This window comes from Aspergillus wentii (genome assembly GCF_001890725.1).
Source record: "Aspergillus wentii DTO 134E9 unplaced genomic scaffold ASPWEscaffold_8, whole genome shotgun sequence".
NCBI classification, from domain to species: domain Eukaryota; kingdom Fungi; phylum Ascomycota; class Eurotiomycetes; order Eurotiales; family Aspergillaceae; genus Aspergillus; species Aspergillus wentii.
The window spans coordinates 1,883,756-1,904,453 of record NW_024467839.1 but is presented as its reverse complement, the minus strand read 5'-3'; the positions used below and the strand labels follow the sequence as shown (position 1 = coordinate 1,904,453).

Here is a 20,698-nt window from a genome sequence, read left to right as displayed (position 1 = left end):
TGATCATCAAACCTGTCCAATCACAAGCCGTGTGTCCCTCCAGCTGGGTCAGTAGGGCTGAATGGCTTCCTTTCCGCCCGTCTTCGAGAAGAACGGGACACTTGGCCCCTCGATCAGCTCACGGTGAATATCGCAATATTGCAAGTCGATAGTCTAGAATATTATTCTAATGCATACAGCTACATTCAGAATAGATGGTCAAACTACTAGTAATTCCTAGTACTAGTAAATGACTCTGAAAATGACTCACTTTGCCCCGGGCAACTTCTAGCGCAGTCCGACTTGAGGCTCTTCGCCAATTTATCTCCACATTACATCACGGGTCCTTTGGCCCCAGCGTTGCCAAGAAGAAGCAGAAAATCATCGGCACGTCTTTTCCGTTGCAGCTCAGACATTCAGTACCCCTGTAGACTCCGTTGAATAGAAATAGTAGTGTCTGGAAGTTGATTCTTATCTACCCTTTTCTATTTTATTCAAAACACGCTTCTAACTCCGAATTCACATGCTAACCCGTATGCAAGAACAAGAAGTAAGAAGAAAAAAAAAAAACCGAAGATCACAACCCAGAAAGAGAAAGAAAGACCGCAATCAAGGATAGAAGCAAAAAACCTGCCGTCGTGGCTCGTCAACTAAAAATAAACCAGACAATCACTCCTCCTCCAGCGGCCAGAGACTCGCACTCGGCTTTCTCCACGCCCGTGGTTGCTCCGAGTGGCATCGACGATGTTTTCTCTCAACAGACAAAGACCCCGACTCTTCACGAACGATTCTCCGTCTCGTCATTTCCACCGCAGAAAGTGGTTGCACTGCTACCAACGGCACCGGGGCTGGCGGGGCCCAGTATGAAATCACCACATTCTGTCCAGTTGTAGTCGTGGTGGGCAAGACGAAAAGTGATCGCGCTTTGTCCAAGGGGGGACGGATCATCCGTCGTAGTGAGGCCGTGCTACTACTACCATTCGACTCACTGGCTCCAGCAGTAGTATCTCTCGAAGAGGACCAGATACGGTGGGATCGGGTGATCTTGGAACGAATGATACCGGCAGACGCGGCATCATCAACATCAAACCCACCGTCCGAGACCACGGGAGTCAAGAACTGCTGCTGAGGATATGGTATCTCTGACTGCGGAGCTCGGAGAGCTAACAGGTTTCGTCGGTGGGTAACTGGGCCGCAGTAGGGCCAGGAATGGCGTCTCTTGTGCTGGAGAAAGTGCGGCATGCCAACAAGTAGAGATGTAGATGAGAATGAATGAACAGAAGAACAAAGCAAAAAAGCAAGATCTGCAAGGAATGTTATTTCAAACCCAGTCCCAGGCAAAGACAGATGATCAGAGAGGGACCAGCTTCTAGCCCTCCTTGACGAATATCCCAAAGTTCGTAAGCAGGCAGTCTCCAGTCATGATGTGGTAAAAGAAAAGAAAAGAACACAGTAGTCCAAATCTAAATCAATCCCAGTCGAAGCCGAGTATATTATATATATAGAACGAAGAAAAAGTTGCCCCAGATTCTAGTCATGAGGCCAACATGTGCGAGGCGCACGCGAAACGAGATTGTGGGCAAAACCACGCCCGGGTGACAGAGAGAGAAACGAGATCAGGACGATCCATTATTCAAACCTTCGACGATCACAAGATCGACAAGTCCCCTGAATTGAGTCACGAAGGAACAAGGCAGCAGGGAAGAATCATGATGGCGGATGCGATGACGGCGAATAATGGCCAGAGAACAGAGAAGCTGACGGGAAGAAAAGTGTATCACGAAAAGCTAGAAGTTAAGCTTCAAAAAAATCACTCGTAGATTTATATCACTCGGGAATTCCACTTTTGAAATCTCATTCGATTCTGTTATTCTCCATCTTTGCATCTGCAGACAGATTGGGATCTCAGCAGGTTGGCTTGCCAGTCCTCCGCAGTTTCAGTCGGGGTGATCAAGCGGGGGGCTCCACGGTCAGCAGATGACTCGCAGTCTCTCGACCGCATCACAAGAATCTGATGCATGTTGAAGCAGGCTATTTAGCACGAGCAGTCGTCACAAATCAGTCCATACTGATTGATTAAAGTGACACTTTAAGGTGGTGATTCTGGAGAATATCCCCACTGCGGCCATTGTCGGATGGAACACAATGAAGTCATCGAGTGGCTTCAAGTCAATCCCAGCTTGTCTTTTCAGCAATAACCAGTCACGTGGTCTAATGGTTATGATATCTCGTTCACATTAGTTGAACTAATTCCGAGATGGTTCCCGGTTCGATCCCGGGCGTGACTACTTTTTTTGTTTTCTTTTGCCATGGACTGTTTTATTTCTCTCGAGAAATTAAAATGATTTATTTAATTTTAAGAAACAGAGTATAAGAGCTTATATTATACTATTTGAATATCTTATAATGATGGTTCTTACTATACCGATGGTGATCGAGTCTTTCTACCATGGTACATTTGCAACACCACCGAGAAAAATGAACGAAATCTGTGGCATAGGCAATATAATTTTAGCTGAATATCCTAGATATCTTAATATGCACTGTATTCGTAGCCTATTTACTGGAATATGCATCTACGAGCCAAGATAGTCATGATGGTATGTTGGAGAAACATAATCTCTCTCCAGAGCGGCCACGAATTCCTCTCGATCTAATTTAATTTAACAGATCATCAGCATAGTCAGTGATTAATGGCACATGAAATTTACTTACCCCCCACAGCCATAAAGGTTATTGTAATGGTGCCCTCCAAACGAGCTTTACCCTTCTCAGTCGGATTCCTGGTGATAATGTGAGCCATATCGAGAACCGTCCCAAGCGAGTACTGCATATGAGAAAAGCTAACCTGATTGCCATCCTTGGTCGGCTCCAGGGCTCCCGGGGGTATAGACATTGTAAGCCATTTGTCTGTGACGCGATCGTTCCATCGAGACGCAAGCTGAACGGAATTTCCGGTTCTCCAAAGCTTAACCTCGGCACCGCCTTTCCATTTCTTAGAGACGAAAAGGGTCTTTTCTTTTGCTGCGACCAAGTGAGCGTTCCTGGAGAAAAGCAGCTCATATGAGGTAGCGAGGGCGCTCATGAATGCGCGGAGGATAGGTTCGTGGCTAAACTCTACTGTCATTTTGCCCACCTTTTTCTCACAGTGGGAGAAGATCACAGGACTGTCGGCTCGATATAGCTTGTCAACGTGTGATGATATATAGTCGGTGTAGTAGATCCGAGGGAATTGGACGCGGAAACCCGAATGTTCATACGTGTAATTCGTATCACGGTACAGATAGAAGATATCGCAGTACTTCCAGGACGACTGACTTCGATGGAGCAATATAGTCTTGTACTGTTTTTGATCCAATACAGTATCTACCACGTCGTAGACACAGCCAGAACTGCTAGCCTGCGTCCATGAAAAACTTGGCCTGATACTCAGGCTCAGAATTGCCTGTTCGAATTCCTCGGCTTTCGCCTGGTTCCGAAAATGCAGACTCATGCCTATGTTGGGATTGCTGTGATCGTATACATAGGAAAACTGTTTGTTGTAATTTCCATCCGTGTCCGTTTTTTCTTGACAAGTGTCTGACCACTTAAGCACGACTTGACGGGAGGCTTCTTCGCGATTGATCTGAACATTGGCCATGGGCATGAACAGTTCCATGCTTCTCGGGATCTTCTCTGCCGCCGACGAGCTGATCACAATGCGTCGAACAGTCCGCCAAGCTTCTCCAAATGATCGTTCCAGTATGCGAACTTGGCAGGATCTGTGAACCATCCGGGGATTCATAGATTTCATGCTAGGGGCCTTCAGCTGTTCGAATATCTCAACAGAACCCCTGAACAAAACACTCTCGGAAAATTGGTCTGAATCCATCGGCTCCCGCTGCCATACTGCATCGAAATACGCTTTGGGTATATTGATGAACTCCAGGAGATCTGCTCCGTACTGAAATGATATCGAAACGCTGATGGATTCAAATTTCAGCAACACGGGCTCTGAGATTTTTGCACCAGGAACGCCGCTGAGGGAGGCATGGGAAATGCCAATGAGCTGTACCAGGTCATCCGGCACGACTGTAGAAACATTAGCCAATATCACACGAACAATAATATCGAGGTAGCTCACAATCTCGTTGTAAGCAGAGAGTCCCGCTCTGGTTACAGATGGTAATTTTCGGTTCACTCTCCCCATCTCTGGTTGACAAAAGGAGCATGTACGGGGCACCTTTTGTTCGCATACGGAATTTCTTACCCCCTATTCCAGCGTTCACAAATGTCCGAAACAGCACCTTTTCTTCTTCGTCCCCAGCGTCTTCTTGCTCGACTGTAATCCAACGGGCGTTCCCAAGACCAATAAAAGCATTGCCGCCATTCTCTAGCGATTCCTCCGACTGCAATGATTCCCATATCTCAAAGTTTTGGGAGTGGAGAATTGAGTACTCGGGGACATCCATAGCGCTGAACTGCGAGAGTTCTTCCTTTATCCCCTATATAGTGTTAATCTGACAGACCAGTTACTACGGCTGTCATACGCACCTCAGACAAATCAGCGATCAGTTTCCTGTTCTCATCTGCTAGAATTGCCTGTGAATTTTCATTTCCCCTCAGAACGATGTCGTACAGAATGTAGGATGCCTTCAAAATATCTATATAAGCCTGTTGACTTGTAGTCCTGGACTCTATCGATGGACTTATACTGCCCCGTGCGCCGGTGAGGTTTGCCTTGTCACAATTGGCGAGTGTTGAACGGGCCTTGTCTTTGTGTCAGGGAGATGAATGAATAGCTGGAATCCGAATTACCTTCAGCAACCACCAAACAGCAACCCGAAGCCAATCGCCTGTGCTTAGACGTCGAATTCTTAACTCATCATGGGCAGACTCGTCGAATTTCTTGAGGAGATCGGCGTCAGGCCTGTGGAATCTGTCCTGCGGTTCATATCGCAGAGGTCGAAGTGATTGCTCTCGTAATCGAACCTGGTGAAGCTGTTGCATAGCACTTGTAACAGCATCCTTGACGTTTGTTCTGTGTGATTCCGCCTCTGATATTGACTCACTATTCTTTCTCTGTAATTGATCATGAAACTCTCCTTGATCTTCAATCTGCCCAAGCTCCCTTCGCAAGTTCAAGATGCCATTTTGAGACACATTTGGGGACATGGAACGTATAGTCGTGGTGATAGAAGAAACCCCTGCACTTCCAAGATAAAGCGAAGCTTCTGAATTACCGGAGCCCATGGATTCTGAAGAAGTCGAGACATGACGGGGACGATTTCCAGACATCGGTCCACGCTGGGCGGCTAGCGGGATATGTAGAGGTTTAGGAAAGTCACTTTCATTCCCTTCCTGGAAACCGAAAGGTCCATTCTGTCTTGGAGGACTCAGCAGAGATACTGGGTATTCATCATCTTGTATCTGGGAATGTTCGAGCGTCGACAGGGACAACTCTTCCTTTTCTAAAGCCTCCATCATCGACCTTTCAATTCTTTCCAGGGAAGAACTAAATAATTAGGAGATATTTTCACGATCTGGGAAGACGCTTAAGGGAACTCACTCGCGAATCGAGCTCATACACAGACTAAGGCTGCAAGTATGAACCATTAACTTCGACCTGAGTTCCTCAATCTGCCCTCGTTGTGTATACCACTTCACTCTTTGCCAAAACTGCTTTTCGTCACCAATGCCCATATTTCGATACTTGGTAAGCAGGTCCCTGAGCCGCTGCAATGTTTGATAACAGCCATTCATGCATCGCTCCAGAATACGCTTCCGATTCTCCTCGAGTTCTTCGAAAAAGGATGTGTTCGAGTTGACATCATCACATAGTGCTCGAAGGACACCCTGAAAAGAGGCCAGCTCGGTGACAAGCTGCCTGAAACCATCGGGAGCATCTCTGGTTGCCAGGGAGCAGTTATGGTATAGGTCACATGCCAGTTTGGAGACTGTAAAAATGTCCACCACCTCAAAGTTTGAACCCATATTTATTATGCTATTCTTTCTTCGATAAAGGGTCGATGGAGGTATAGGATACCCTTCTGGGTTGTTATAGAGCAAGACGACACGTTGGAACAGGCGCAGGATCTCTCTCAAGGTTCATCTTCAAGCTTAGGAAAATCGAAAATCGGATAAGCGAGCGCGTAAAGCAGCGAAAGGAAAAGTGAGAGAGAATAAGTAAATCAAAACATTCATTCCAGTAGAAACTGATCGCATTGAAATCAAGCAGGGCGCGCAGTACTTTGTCAACCGCTGAATCTGAGGCGATGCGGGAGGCTGCAGGTATGAAATAGAGCAGTGTGCCTATACTGTACCCTCAAAAGCCGAAGTAAAAATGCAGGAATAACAATAAATTCCTGGGCCACTCTGGTGGGACGGCGCAGGGGTCGACCACGTTCGGGGCCGCGCTGTGTCTGAACGCCCACAATAAGAAACACAAGCGTCAGTGAAGAGACAGAGTGACCACAGAAAAAAATGTACCCTCCTTTCTCAAAAGGCGGAGCGAAGCGCCGGGATATAAAGACCAACGCATTTCTTAGGTTGGGAACCAGGGCTCGCCCAGAACGACAAATCACCTCGAGGAACAACAGAGGCTCTGCAAGAAATGCGAGTCCTCGTGGCTCACCCAGCCAGTCACCAGAAGACCCAGGAGAGGAGATGAGCCATCATTGAGCCGTTGTAGCCAGTGACAGAAGCTCGGGCTGACATCCCCGGGATCAGTCTTTCTTTCATCGTCTGCGCCACGAAGAAACTGGCCAGTAACGACACATCCTAGTTTTCGTTCCTTTTTCATTTGAATTTCCACCTCTCTCTTTCTTTTGCTGTATCCAAGGAACGAGCGTAGTAGTAGAGCCTGGTCTAACTGAACCATCCATGGTTGAGAGGAACAGGTGATAGCAACCCAACCAGCCTTGCCATGTACTGGTTGGCAGTCGCAATCTGCATCCTATTATCACCTGGGCCAATGCGAATGCCCAGGCCCCAAGTAGCCCCGAATCTAGTACTGCTAGTCAGACGCGGAGGATCGTCGTCAAAGACCAAGCGGGGAAGACTCGATCCTTGGAGTCCGGGGTCGCCACAGCCGTGCATTCAGTCATAAATAACAAATTATCGATCCATAGACCGATGAAATCACGTATTTAATAACGAGTATTCCACAATAGATGATGATTTTTGATCGTTGATTGATGGGTGTTGATGGACAGAAGAGGAGATGGTGAAGCCATACAAACAAAGCAAATATTGATGCCTGAGGCCACAACATCTGTGCGTGTCGGTCGCGTTCAGGGGCTCGACTTTAAGTACAACTCATCCATTTCAGACTTGGACAGCTGAATATATCTCGCCAACTGGACGAGAAAAGTGAGCTCTTTGGGAAAAGACCATAACCTCATCGACCATGTCGTCCGTCGTCCCCTTCACGCTCGACCTGCAGACGTCGCTGTGCATCGGCTTCGCCCTCTCCTTCATGCCCATCGCCTACATCTTGAGCACCTCGTTGATTCCTTCGACTTCCACCCGCAATCGCATCCTGTTCTTCTGGCACGCCTACGATGCCATGACCCACATCTTCATCGAGGGGTCTTTCCTCTACGAATGCTTCACTAGCTACATTACGATTCCCGCCGGATTGTCGCGCGAACCTTTCTTCCTGGGCTTCAAAGACCGTCTATATGGAGCTGCATACGGCACAGGGCCCAGCTCTCGATTGTGGCAAGAATATGCAAAGGCCGATCACCGTTGGGCTACAGCCGATGCGACAGTCATCTCTCTCGAGTTGTTGACCGTCTTCCTCGGAGGCCCGGCAGCCATCTACGTCTGCTATCTTCTGTGGAAATCGTCCAGCAGCCGTGCCACCGCATCGTCCAAGGGATCAGCCAAGGCCAAGTTGTGGTTGGTCGCACCAGCACTGGCAACGGCCGAACTATACGGAGGTTTCATGACTTTTGCGCCCGAATGGCTCACGGACAGCGCGCAGCTGGAGACAGGAAACCCGGTGTACATGTGGTTTTACCTTTTCTTCTTCAACACTCTGTGGGTGTTCATTCCCCTTTGGGTGTTGTGGGTGGCCGCAGGAGAAGTCCGAGCAGCCTTTGTGACGGCGGAGGAGCGAAAGGGCCAGTAAATAATAAGGATATTGTGGAAGGCGAGGTTGGATACTGGCTGGGATACCCGTCGCATGCATGTAAATGAGCGCATGAATTGAGAATGGATTTTCAGCGTGTTGATCAGTATATTTTTGTCCATCTGCCCGAGTATAGCCAGGGTCTTTACAGAATTCATGTGGACCACGGATTGATGATTCTCGAATAACAAAAGAATGAACCTTGCTGTCTATAATGCATACGTCAGTCCGTTCTAAAAATACGGAACCATCTTGATAATCAATCGTTCGTCTCCAGAGAGTTCGAGAAGTCTGCCTGCTTCTCCGCCTCGCCCTGCGCCACACTTGCCCGTGGATCGACGATGACGGCAACACGAGGGGTTATAAGAATCCCACCCTCTCCTTTTCTCCCCCATTGCCTGCGTCTGTAAACAGGAATTTACTCAGAATCCAGTGCAATTTCTATCTGGATAGTCGACCATGTCTTTCAATCAGTATCCCCCTCCAAACCGTGAGATTCCCCCGTTACCTATTCTTCATCTCCTCTTGCTAACTGTTTGTTTCCATCATAGAACCGCCATATCCTCAGGCTCCTCCTCACGGCTATCCGCAGCCGCCATATCCTCAGCAGCCGGGATTCGGTGGCCCTCCCCCTCCACAAGGCTTTCATCAACCTCCTTACCCTCCACAGCAGCATCCTCAACAACACCCCTCTAGTCATCCTCCCCCACAACGATTCTATCACCAGGATCAATTTGGTCAAGCTCCACCTCCCCAAGGAGGCAATCTAGGAGGACCACCTCAAGGATATCCCCAAGGCCCCGGGTTCAATGCTCCATCGCCACAGCCTCCTTACGGCGGACCTGGGTATCATCCAGGTCCTCCAGGCCCTCAAGGCCCTCCCGGACAGTTCGGCCCTCCCGGGAACTTTGGCGGTCCGGTTGGGGGTCCTCCTTTCCCTCCCCATGGACCTCCCATGGGCCAAGCACCTCCTTCGATGCCGTCTCTCGGATATGTACCAGGTCAAGTTGCTCCCGGTGATTTCCGCGGTGAAGCCGACCTCCTCCGCAAAGCGATGAAAGGATTTGGAACAGACGAGAAAACCCTCATTCAAGTCTTGTCGAAGCTTGACCCCCTGCAAATGGCCGCCTTGCGATCAACCTACACCAACCACATCCGCCGCGATCTCTACAAAGATGTCAAATCCGAAACAGGCGGCTACTTGCGCCAGGGTCTACTAGCCATCATCGAGGGACCCTTGATGCACGACGTCACTTCCGCCCGGGATGCAGTGCAAGGAATTGGTACAAAGGAATGGCTCCTCAACGATGTCCTCCTGGGCCGATCTAACGCAGACCTCCGCGCCATCAAAACCGCCTATGACCAAACTTTCCGCCGCTCCCTGCAGAAGGACGTCGAAGACGACCTCTCCTTCAAGACACTCACCCTCTTCTCGACTATCCTCCGCGCCTCCCGCAACGAAGAATCCGCCCCCATCAACCCGCAGACCATCGAAGCGGAAGTCAGGTCCCTGCACGGCTCCACCGCCGGTCGCGCGGTCAACCACGTCGAAGAAGTCTGCGGTATTCTCGCCCGGTCCTCCGACAATGAGATCCGCGCCATCAACCACGCCTTCAGCACAAGATACCACGCTTCGCTCGAGAAGCACATCGAGAAGGAATTCTCCGGTCATATGCAAGTTGCGCTGTTGCAAATGCTCCGTACAGCCCTGGACCCAGCTATGCGTGATGCCGACCTTCTCGAAGACTGCATGAAGGGCATGGGGACCAAGGACGAGATGCTGGTTGTGCGAGTTGTGCGAGTCCACTGGAACAGAGACCATCTGGACCAGGTGAAGCGGGCTTACAGGCACAAGTACAAGAAAGACTTGATTGATAGAGTTCGTGGGGAGACGAGTGGGGATTACCAGAGGTTGATGATTGCTATGCTGGAGTAGTTTTCTCTTCTTTCTTTTTCTCTTTATGCTTTATTTGTTGTTGGTAATACTCTCTGGGTGGGGTTTTGTCTTTGCTGTGATACCATGACGATGTGTATGTGTATTATACCTTACTACCTAATGTTTATGTTTATGATTACCAGGAAGACAGAGAATACCTTGTTTAATACTATGCATTAAAAAAATGGAAAAAGAATCATGCAATACATTTTCATCTCATAAGTTCATATGCTCATACCAGCATCATGTCATAGGAATACATCATCAAGTTTCAAGTCATAATCGTCGTAGACATCTCTCACCTGTCAACCCCTAAGCAATCTCCCCAACAATACTAACATGCGCTCCAGGAAAAAGACCCGTAAGACCAGCATAACACCCCCAATACCAATCATCGTTGATATTCTCCGCCTCGGTGATTTCCGCGCCGCGCGGAAACATGAGTTCATCTTCGACCCCGGCATCGGGATACCACGACCACAGCGCGTGAGCTGTTAGCCCGACACCGCCATCAGGCGGGAAACGGCGAAAGCTGGACTGGATTGGAGTTGTGGGGGCTGGTTCGGGGGTGTTGGTACGATCGCGGTCACCGTTCGCCGTCCAAGGGGTTCGGGTCCTGGAGGCCTTTTTGCGACGTTCGGTTCCTTCTTTCCAGCTCCAGTCGCCAGTTCCGACCTCGGGAGAGGGTGTTGCGGTGGGGAAGGTGTGGACGGTGGGGGATGGGAGGACGTGTTCGTCTTTCAGGGCGCGGCCGCCGACGAGGTCACGGACGATGACTCTTCTCTGGCCTTCTTCGTGGTCTTCGAAGCCGATGATGATCATTCGGTGTCCCTTGGGGCAGCGACGCCAGCCGTTGTGGCCGTTTTCTTTGCTGATTTTCCCGGTTGCTCCGAGTTTCAGGTAGCAGTTTGTGCACATGTCGTAGTCGCCGTCGTTGCATTCTAGGCAGTGGAAGCGGGTAGTCGATGCGGGGATTGGATAAGTGCAGATATCGCACTGGGTGGAGAAGGAGAGGATCTTGAATGTTTCTCTGTCGGTTGAGGATACGTCGGGTGTATTTGCTGAGTGTGGAGGGTTTGGATGATCATCAGGCGTAATGCGGCATATTGGTAGAAGTGCATGGGTGCAGCATTTTCCTTGGTTCACACAGCCATTGCAGAATCCCCAATCTCCTTCGTTGCACTGGTTGCATTTCCAGAAGCAATCATTGGCTGTGGACTGACAGATGTCGCAGAAGAGCCCTGCTTGTAACCTCCGAGCCGGATCATCACTTGTCATTTGTCTGTCTTCATTTGCAACACGCGCTGTCTCTGATGGTCGTTGATATTTGAATGAGAAGAGAATATGCGGCGTGACATGCGCCGGTGTCGATCCATTGGTCGAGGAAGCAAGCATCCTTTCAAAATTTGCGTCTGCAGAGGGGGCAAAACCAACCCATTGCAAACAGCCTCGTCCCAAGCGATAGCAACGCATGCAGAGATGGTAATTTCCATCCTTGCATTCTGAACACTTTTTATGAAGGTCATACTGAATGTTCTGACCACCGCATCGATCGCATGAGATTGATGGTTCGGCATACAACGCTGGGGGTTGAGAGGCATTTGACCATGAAGACGTCCTAGATCGTCCATTCTGGGTAGCTCCAGGTGGAAAAGATGGAGAGGCCAGCGAAGCATTTGATGCAGATGCACTGTGCCCTGGGCGAAGTGGAATCGAAGTATGCACACTACGAAGCATTGGCGAAGCGAGCGCCGTTGGGGAATTCGCAGATGACCTGCCTGTCCGTTCTCTAGATCCTGTCCATATATGCGGGATGCCTTGCTCAGATTCCGTGGCTCTCCTTGGTCTTGTAGGAGTAGATTCTGAGGTCCTGACTCGTCCATTCTGGGAACTACGAGCACGCTCAGATGTCATATCACTGGATGATCTCGTAGCAGGCCTCAGAGCCACCTCCGATGAAGATGCAGGGTTAACCGGCACGGGGGATGTTCTCCGACGGCTGCTTCCTTGTTCGGATAATCGTCTCTGATGGCCCGAGTGCCCAGGGCGCTGTACCAGAGGTTCAAGTAGGTACGGCCTTGAAACTGGGGGGTTTCTTGGTGATTCACGAGTAGATGCGGGCGGAGGTCTCTGTACTGATTGCGACCGAGTGCGAGAGTGGCTTGACGACGTAGGAGGGGCTGCCTGTGTCTCCTGCCGCTGCTGCGATCGCGAGCGCATTCTATGTCGTCGACGATAAGCATCAGCGATGCGCTCACTCAGCTCTTCCTCTTGTCTAGGTCCAAGGTTCTCCATGTCGATATCATCGAGCAGCCCTTCCTCGATGATTTGCCGTAGAATTTCCTCCTCCATAGTTTCAGCATCGGACAAACTCAGTAATGACCGTAGACTTGACTGATGTTCGACACGTCTCGTGCGCTCCGAAGCATTCTCTGCGGGTCGTTGCTGACCTTGTCGCCGTGTCCGGTCCTCATCACGTCGTCGTCTGGATCGTCCATCGGAATCGGTGCTCTCCACATGGCGGGTTCTTGATGAATGTCTTGCCCTATGATTTTGGCCCCGTGGCCGCGTACTATCCTGAAGACTCAACTCCCGAACCTCCTCCAATAACCTTCTATCATCTTCATCCGACTCAACAGAACTGTCGACCTGGGGAGCTGCCGTAGGAAAAACCGAATCCCCGGGTTTATATTTCTCGGCAATCTCCTCCTTCTCAGCATCCGACTTGACGCGGTCAGGACTTGCCGCCAGGATCATATCCAGTAATGTAGTAACGGTGGCATTGGGGCGAGTTTCGCGAACGACGGCACGACATGACGGGCAAGTGAATCGTGGAGAGGATCTAGAGGATCGGGGACGGGAGCCTTGAGCAGAGAACCATTCTTTCAAACATGAGCCGCAGAATGTATGGAGGCAGTCGAGGAGGGTGAGGGGTTGGTAGAGCAATTCGGTACAGATCTGGAAAGGCGGGGAGAGTCAGTCAGCGAAATGATGCCAAAAATAGTGATGGTCGATCCGGAGAATTTTGCACAATGCATCATGATGCATCAGAAGACAGGTAGGCAAATCCCACGAGGCAGGATTGAAAACAAGGGGGAAGAGAACGTGTTCTGGACTTCGCAGGTTCAAGTCATCGCACATACCGAACAGACCAGTTCCTTTTCGAGGTCCACCAGTGCTGGACCACCGCGTGGAGCAGTCGACATGAGGAAAGGGGTCCAATCTGGAGAAGTGGAGATGAGGAGAGAAAGAGTCAACAGTGGCTAGAAGATGATGGTGGACGATCCAAGGAACGATCTCACCGCATAACTGGGGAGTTGGGCGAAGTTGGTGTTGCGTCCCACGGATCAGATCCGCGGGGATCGCACTTAATCGGGCCCACTATGATGTCGCTTAATATCAGGTACGGAGTGTATAGGATAGTTTTGACGATTGTTTTAAGTATACTTCTAGGTAGATATATTCACTGAATAGAGATCTTACTGTCGTCTGATGAAGCGAAATATTGTCATCAATCAGTCTGCAGCATTATGTAAGCTCTTGCTTTAACTAGCTGGCACAAAATATATAACAGTAGGTCAATATAGCCTCACGAGACCATGAAACAACTACAATCAACATACTGTTTCTAATAGACAGAGGAAAAGATAATTAAGATAGACACATATAAAATAGGCAGAAGAGAGTAGAGAACAAACATAAAAAGCTCACCCACTAGTGGACCCCCTCATGAGGGCCTCACCTAGTGGGCTAGGAAAACCCCCGTTTATAGGGGATTTTGCTTTTGCTACGAATTCCAGCGCGAAGCCTGAAAAGCCGCAGCTTCAAAGGCTCCCACCTGGAATTGAACCCAGAGCCGGTAGTGGTTGAGCCTCCTGCTCAATTCCCTTTTGGGAAGAGCGAGGGAGACTTGCCACTGGACTACAGCCCTGGGTTGGTCGGGGGATTCTGCTGGAGGTGAATGATATGCGAAGGCTGGGCAGAAAGCATATGCTAGCCGTAAGCATACTGGATAGCAGTCAAGTAGCATGAAGATACAATCGGTATCTGATGTTGGTCTACAGATGGATGGATGCATTTGATAGCCAGGAAAAAGACCATCTGTTTGCTTCCTGCAATTCTGCCTGCGGGTCAATATCTCCTTTGTAGCAACACATGACGCTAAATCTCGCCTACCATTTCTTTGTTCGTGTCAGACATAAATACTCTGCCCTTCCTAGAGAAGATACGCTTGGCCATCATCTTTCTTTCTTATATATACCGACACCAATGCACCAGCTCAGGTATTTCTCCCTTTATACCAGGCACGGAGATGCTGATTGACAATTCTAGCTTCAACGCTTGACCCAATCCGAAGTGAGATGGATTTCTGGCGCAGAGAGGTATATAGAACGCCACTTGATAACCACAAGAAAGCATTTATCCTGGATATCTCGAACCTTCCAGATAGACATGACCTCCCGCTGGTGAGTTAGATCCTCTGATCTAACTTATCGCCAGAACTCTGACCATGGGTATATGATAGCAATGGAATTCCACCCAAACAGCGCATCAGGGCAGACCAAGATGGTGCGCGTGGTGGACTTTTCCATTATGGAAATGCAAAAGTTGTCTCCGGAATTGCCCAACTCTGAAACTGGTGAGTACATTCTCCCAATAATCAAGCCTTGAAAGCTGATATACTGACTGTCTCGTTCCCAGTAATCGCAAGGACGACACCAATCATAGATACAATAATGTACCATGATTGCGGCAAAACGACCAGATTGGCAATATATGAGCATTCCTGTAATGATTCGAACTCGAAAATCATAACTCGGTATGATGTTCAAAGACATGTATGGAAGAGAACGAACAGAAGCCAGCAAGATGTACCGTCGAACCCACCTTTCAACATTGCTGGGCGGCAGTGCTTTTTCGCAGTCTCAAATCGATGGGCGCTCAAGACTCAAGATGTCACCAGAGCGGTTCTGATTGAATATATATTCCTACATCTGTGCATTATATATCGTCGACATCGGTAAGTTGAATTGGATAGTATTGCCACGATGACTGTTCTAACTATCTATAAGACTAAGAGTACATAAAACCACCCACGAACTACTACTATACAAAACACCGGATCATCGACGCAAATAATCGCGCCAGAATATTGCGTGTTTAAACAAAGCGATGTCATCGAATCCAGCCTACCAACCTGCCCGATCTTTGCGCCTTCTTCCTCCTTTCCATGGACGCCAGGCTCGAGTCCGACTAATACCTGGCAGAGCAAGGTTGCTGGTGCTCTGTGGATTTCTATATACTACTTGCCAGTATGGAGACCCGAGGCATCCGTCTTGAACAGAAATGTTCCTGACTGGACATTCCACCAATCGAATATGTATTTGACGACATCATCTAGGGTTTGGTATTGATCCAATGTCCTATTCATGGACAGCACATACAAAATCACCAAGCGCAAAGATCACCGAGTGGAAGGGAAGCCAATCCGCTCTCCTGGACCACAAGCCATCGAGCTCTGTTGAACGGGTCCATCTACTGGTTGGTAGAAATTGACCGTGAAATAAGGCCGTGATTGGACGTTAGAAGCCACCGACCTCTTCCTTCGAGTGACATATTCACTCCTCGAAAGGGTCTGCACCTTATATTCAGCGTCGCACCATGACAAGTCTCCACGACAATTGCTATGACTCCTGCAAGAGAACCACGTCCATGACAAGGAGATGCTAGCGATGAATCTATCTATGCCCGACAGACTCCAGAAAGGACTGCTTTGATGTCGTCATCGATCCTGAATAGCCTCATTATCAGGCCCAACGCATCAGAAACTGACAGAACGATAGCTCAAAACGAAGAAAGCAAGCCGTCTAGGTGTCTGATTGGAATAATTTGCTGGTCACTCCGTTTTTTGCTTCTACTTGTGGAATGGGTTTTGTGTTTGAATGAGGATTCGACTTTATCTCGTGCTCATAAATTGCCAACAAGGTCACTGGTATTCTTAATGGGTCCTGGGTGATGATGATAGTAAAAAATGACTAGGGATTCTATATATTATCAACAGAACCAAGAGATTTTCCATCCAAAGCATAGCCAAGCAAAGTAATGCCGACAGTCATACCAAACCGTTATCCCATGTCAACCCCATACTCTGTACCATCCAATCCAGCATAGGTAATACAAAGACCCTCAAAACCCTCAACCTCGCCACCACAATCTACAGTTCCAGTTCTACAAGAAAACGCACACATAACGCAAACCCACCTTCTAGGACCACCCCATCTCATCACCCCATCACCAGGGCCGGATCCAGGAGCCCCCCCGGAACTCTAACATTTCACATTTCGCAACTGTCTCAAGTAACACGACCATCTTACCTACCATCCCACCAGCGTCACATTAGCACTTGGCGTTTCCTCACCGTACTTTTGCGCGACGATATCGGCGGTTTCGGGTTCGGTTTTGGATATATTGTGATGAAGTGGAGAGGTCGGTGAGGGATGGGATGGGATGGGGATGGTGGCGAGGGCGAGGGCGAAGGCGATTATATGTAGGATGATGGTGGTGGAAAGGATATCCTGACTGTTTGAGGTTTGGGGTGTGGTGGTGGCGGGAGTCTGGGATGTTGGTGATGTGATCATGGTGGTTTGGTTACATGTGAGTAGAAAAAATGGAAGGGAGAGAAAGAGAAAAAGAAGGGGAGGTGACTTTCTGCGACGCTGAGTGACTTGGAGGAGATGAGAAGAGGAGAAGAGGAGATGAAGATGAAGATGGTTAGTAGAGTACTTTTGATAAACCGTGCTACACTTTCCCTTTTTGTTCCCCTTCTTTTCTTCCCCTTCAAATATTCAGATTCAACATCATACCATCATTCACCTGATGGTCATACCGATATCCAAATTAATAGTCGTCAACAGTCAAGGGTCAGAAAAAAAAAAAAAGGAGGAGTAAAAAAGAGGCAAGATACTCTGTCGTCTCAACCCACCATCACAAGAACGGACCGTGCACGATTCTTGTTAAAATTCCCTCTCGCTCGGACGCTGAGTTGGCAACTGTGGCAGGACAGGACAGGACAGGGAAGCTCTGCACCCCGCAAGAAACAACAGCTGACGCAAGATCATTCTTGTATGCGTTATGTACTCCAGAAGTTAGTTAGAGGGGAGGGGATACGGGAGACAGTACCCCGCAAGCAAGAAGCAGAGGTGTTATCAGTTACGATCACCACGGGTAGGAGATGAAACTATCTCCACCTGGTCAGCGCTTACCAGTATTAGTATTACGGAGTACGACTGTCCGTTGTTGGATCTGGAGTGCTCAGGACCCGAGCTAATAGGAGGTCAGACTGGTGGAACAGGCCATGATTTTGATTCTGGCGGTTATCCTATACTACTTCCTATACTAGTATCGGACTACAATGCTATAGTATACTATACTGTAGTAAGTAGATGATGTCTACCTACCTATCTAGGTCTTACATGGTAATCAGCCTTGTTGATGATTTACGACGCTGTCATATCTGCATACAAAGCTACTGTATACCTAGTAAGACCATTCCTATCGCATACTCGATGCTTGGGCCTCGTGAATTGTCCATTCGCCAGGCTAATGCATCTCGTACATAAGCTCCTCCGGCCCCCACTGCAACGCCCGTTCTAGCCGGTAGTTCGCCTGGGTGGAGCTCTTGGCTATACATACAGTATAGGTATACAATAGTCAGGTGTTGATAATGATTTACTTAAATTACTTTTGATTGAATACATGAATATGAATATGCAGGGCTCGCTAATGCGATGTAGAATACATCTTAGCTTGCAAACGACCATTGGGATGGGTTCCGGGTTCACGACATACCCGTCCGTTGCAGTAGCATTGGTCAGAGTCTTAGAAGAAGCTGTACTGTACCTGAGTGAGCTCAACCAACTCGCTTCATTGGAAGTCCTGTACCCCAGAGAGCTATCTCCAAAGCTAAAGAAGTAGAACTATAATCAATCCCCATGGGGATTGTCAATCCCGGTCTCAATGGCTGTATACTGTATACTGCCAGGCGGGGTCAACCCCTCTTTAGGAGGATGGTATAGACAAGGAGACTGACAGATTGCGAATCCTCCGTGCACGAGCAGATAAGATGCTGAGAATCGACGGGGCGGGCCAATTGGAAGCCGTCTCAGCTGACGCCGAACGTGCAGAGGATATGTGTGATGGAGGCGAACCTACTGCATAGAAAGTTAACATTTCATCGATGGCTTGAGTCTGAGTCTGGAGAAATCGTTCAACTCCACGGTTAATGGGATTTACAGTGATCGCTGGTATTATCTCCGTGGTCCTTGCGACTCGCTCAGACACAGAGGCAAAGCATTCACCACCATAGCCTGCAACCAGTGACTAGCAGAAGTTAAATTGCGGAATTTCAGGGGGACAGCAGCACCTCCCAGCTTCTAGACCAGCCTGAGTGTGCGCACGGGGAAGAAAGAAAATAAAATATCCCCACTGTGTCTTGGTACTGCATTCTGTAATGTGATCAAAAAGATTTTTCTTTCCCCCCCTCTGAACTCGATTGATAGTACAAGTCAACTGAAACTGTAGTCAGTTAGACAGTGTTAGTGAGATAAATGTCTGTGTGTGGAATGGAAGGTCCTTGCAGAGCGGCGATCGCATTGAGTCTGGGATGTCTGGATGTCTCCGGTTAGGGAGGATTTACGATACGAGGTCAAACTTTCTCTTATAGCTTTATTCTATGACTCTACCTACTTATTTTTTTATGTAAACTCGTATAAGTGGCAAATAAAGATAAAATATCAAAACATAAGAAATAAAGTGAAAAGTTCAATTGATGAAAGTGAGACAAAAGACATTGTATGCAGGTCGATAATTGATATGTGAAACAGGCGCATACTTATAAATAGGCCCGACTATTGAAGATATTCACGTTACATTTGCCTCTACAATCGGCATCCTTTTCCGTAAGTTATCCGAACTCCCCAACTCCGTCCACAACACGGATCGGCTTCTGCTGGGAAACGACCTGCCAAGCGTAAGATGGAAATAACGGTCTGATGGCCCAGAAGCAGCCACTCAGATAGGCTCCACTCCCCCTAGCGAGCCGGGCGGCTGTCAAGGGCGTCTTGATGTCATGCACTGGCCATTTCCTTGGATTTTGTTGGCACGTACAGCTCTAGCTCACGCCGCTAGCGCTGGATTCAGGGTAGCCTAATGGGAAAATTTTTACTGGGAATGTGCTGATTTCCCCCTCCCCAGCCCATACAGCTGCATCTCCGTACACCATCTTTTTTTTTTTTTTTTTCTTTCTCAAAGTGGGTTTTATTTACTGCAGACTGACAATGGGCATTGCTAATACTACTAGTACTGCTACTAGTATATCTACTAGCAGTAGTAACCTATGTATAAACAGGTTTTTCACTCTACTCAGACGAACTGAATAATAATAATGGCTCATACGGTTGGTAATAGTATGACTGGTGTTATAGGGAGACAGACTACAAGGTCGGTAGCAGGCGGATGCCTGTTCTCCGTCGCACTACCATGGTGTTGCTGTTGCAATTTGCCGGGGTATGACCAGGTCAAGGTTCTGGCAGAAAGAAATGAAGAAATGAAGATAAATGAAGATAGTAAAAGTAAAATTATCGACGGATATCGCTAATATATGTCGACGACTTTGACAGTAAAAAACAGACCTGTCTGGTGGCAAGACGGTGTACCATAGTTTGGGAGGGGCGCACTGGGGCTGGGCCTGCAGGTCGGGGGTGGGTATATGGAGAACGGGCCTAGAGATAGCCAGGCGATGCACTAAGATAAGCCGATATTAGGTGATGTTGGGTGATATCCAGACATTCTGGACTGTCGCATCTCGCCATTATCAATTCTCCGCGCTTGTCGATAAGGAATTCCAGGCCAAGCGAGATCCTACAAGCCATGGCACTGGAAATGCCAAACCATGGTCCAGTTGGAACAAGAGAGAATCACAGAATCGCGACTCAACTGCACATAATCAGAGGTGCATGAATCCTGTTTGGATCCCAACTGCCTGTGTACTAGTAGACAGACATACATACAGATGCAGAGAGTGGAGTGTCAACGCAGGAAGATCACCTGCCCACCTGGAGAATGAATAGCCCATGTGTTTGTTGTACTCCCAGGTCAATCAAGGTACCGAGTACCTCAACAATCCCCGTGCAAGGGATATTCTTACACCTTCTTTCTCTCTTATCAAACTTTTTTTTCTCTTGTCGAAAATGGCCGAAACCGGTCGTTGCGGCAAGACTGACAACCACCACCACCACCACTGTATCTCCAGGCTATCCGGACAGACCCACGGGCGGCACGCATTGGCCTCTGCTGGCGATCGTCCCGGACTTGTTCGATCGGCGTTTTGGCTTTGAGCAGCGCCAGGGAAACAAGGCCCAAGTTTTTCCCAGCATCATCGGCATCATCAATCCTTCATGGCGGCGAGTCTGTCTGTCTTGCCCATGTTCGTTTTAACCTTCTCTCCCCTTGATTCTTGATTTGCCCCTCTTGCTGGCCATCAATTAATCCTCGACCCCAATCCCTCCCCGCTTCTCTCTCTATCCTTCTTATTCCTCTGCTTTCCTCTTCTCATTCTCTTCTTTTATTTGTTTCTGTAATCTTTTTTTATTTGATTTTTTTTTTTTTTTTTT

General features: G+C 48.5%; 5 protein-coding genes and 1 non-coding gene across 6 annotated transcripts; 3 read left to right on the top strand and 3 right to left on the bottom strand.

The window, feature by feature from the left end:
* Positions 1-235: 235 nt before the first annotated feature.
* On the bottom strand, positions 236-5,952 carry ASPWEDRAFT_62678 (uncharacterized protein; the record flags this gene model as incomplete). Its single annotated transcript, XM_040838665.1, has 8 exons — positions 236-1,104; positions 2,595-2,632; positions 2,695-4,050; positions 4,103-4,463; positions 4,513-4,728; positions 4,777-5,040; positions 5,528-5,539; positions 5,626-5,952. The coding sequence occupies 8 exons, from the start codon at positions 5,950-5,952 to the stop codon at positions 649-651; spliced, it is 3,030 nt and encodes a 1,009-aa protein (XP_040685226.1). The 3' UTR covers positions 236-648.
* ASPWEDRAFT_t183 lies at positions 2,180-2,267 on the top strand. The gene has a single exon. It is a non-coding gene; the product is annotated as a tRNA-Val (tRNA).
* A 1,414-nt stretch (positions 5,953-7,366) lies between the features above and the next one.
* On the top strand, positions 7,367-10,028 carry ASPWEDRAFT_54677 (uncharacterized protein; the record flags this gene model as incomplete). The annotated part of the gene is made up of 3 exons (XM_040838090.1): positions 7,367-8,062; positions 8,661-8,829; positions 8,968-10,028. 3 exons carry the CDS (start codon positions 7,367-7,369, stop codon positions 10,026-10,028), a joined length of 1,926 nt encoding a protein of 641 aa, XP_040685225.1.
* Positions 10,029-10,340: 312 nt separating this feature from the next.
* On the bottom strand, positions 10,341-13,234 carry ASPWEDRAFT_119011 (SH3 domain protein; the record flags this gene model as incomplete). The annotated part of the gene is made up of 2 exons (XM_040828869.1): positions 10,341-12,986; positions 13,172-13,234. The coding sequence occupies 2 exons, from the start codon at positions 13,232-13,234 to the stop codon at positions 10,341-10,343; spliced, it is 2,709 nt and encodes a 902-aa protein (XP_040685224.1).
* Positions 13,235-16,153: 2,919 nt separating this feature from the next.
* ASPWEDRAFT_32172 (uncharacterized protein) lies at positions 16,154-16,666 on the bottom strand (the record flags this gene model as incomplete). The annotated part of the gene is made up of 3 exons (XM_040833622.1): positions 16,154-16,242; positions 16,273-16,352; positions 16,407-16,666. The coding sequence occupies 3 exons, from the start codon at positions 16,664-16,666 to the stop codon at positions 16,154-16,156; spliced, it is 429 nt and encodes a 142-aa protein (XP_040685223.1).
* ASPWEDRAFT_696065 (uncharacterized protein) lies at positions 16,538-17,523 on the top strand. The gene has a single exon (XM_040839058.1). It carries the CDS (start codon positions 16,763-16,765, stop codon positions 17,261-17,263), a length of 501 nt encoding a protein of 166 aa, XP_040685222.1. The 5' UTR covers positions 16,538-16,762; the 3' UTR covers positions 17,264-17,523.
* The last annotated feature ends 3,175 nt before the right edge of the window (positions 17,524-20,698 follow it).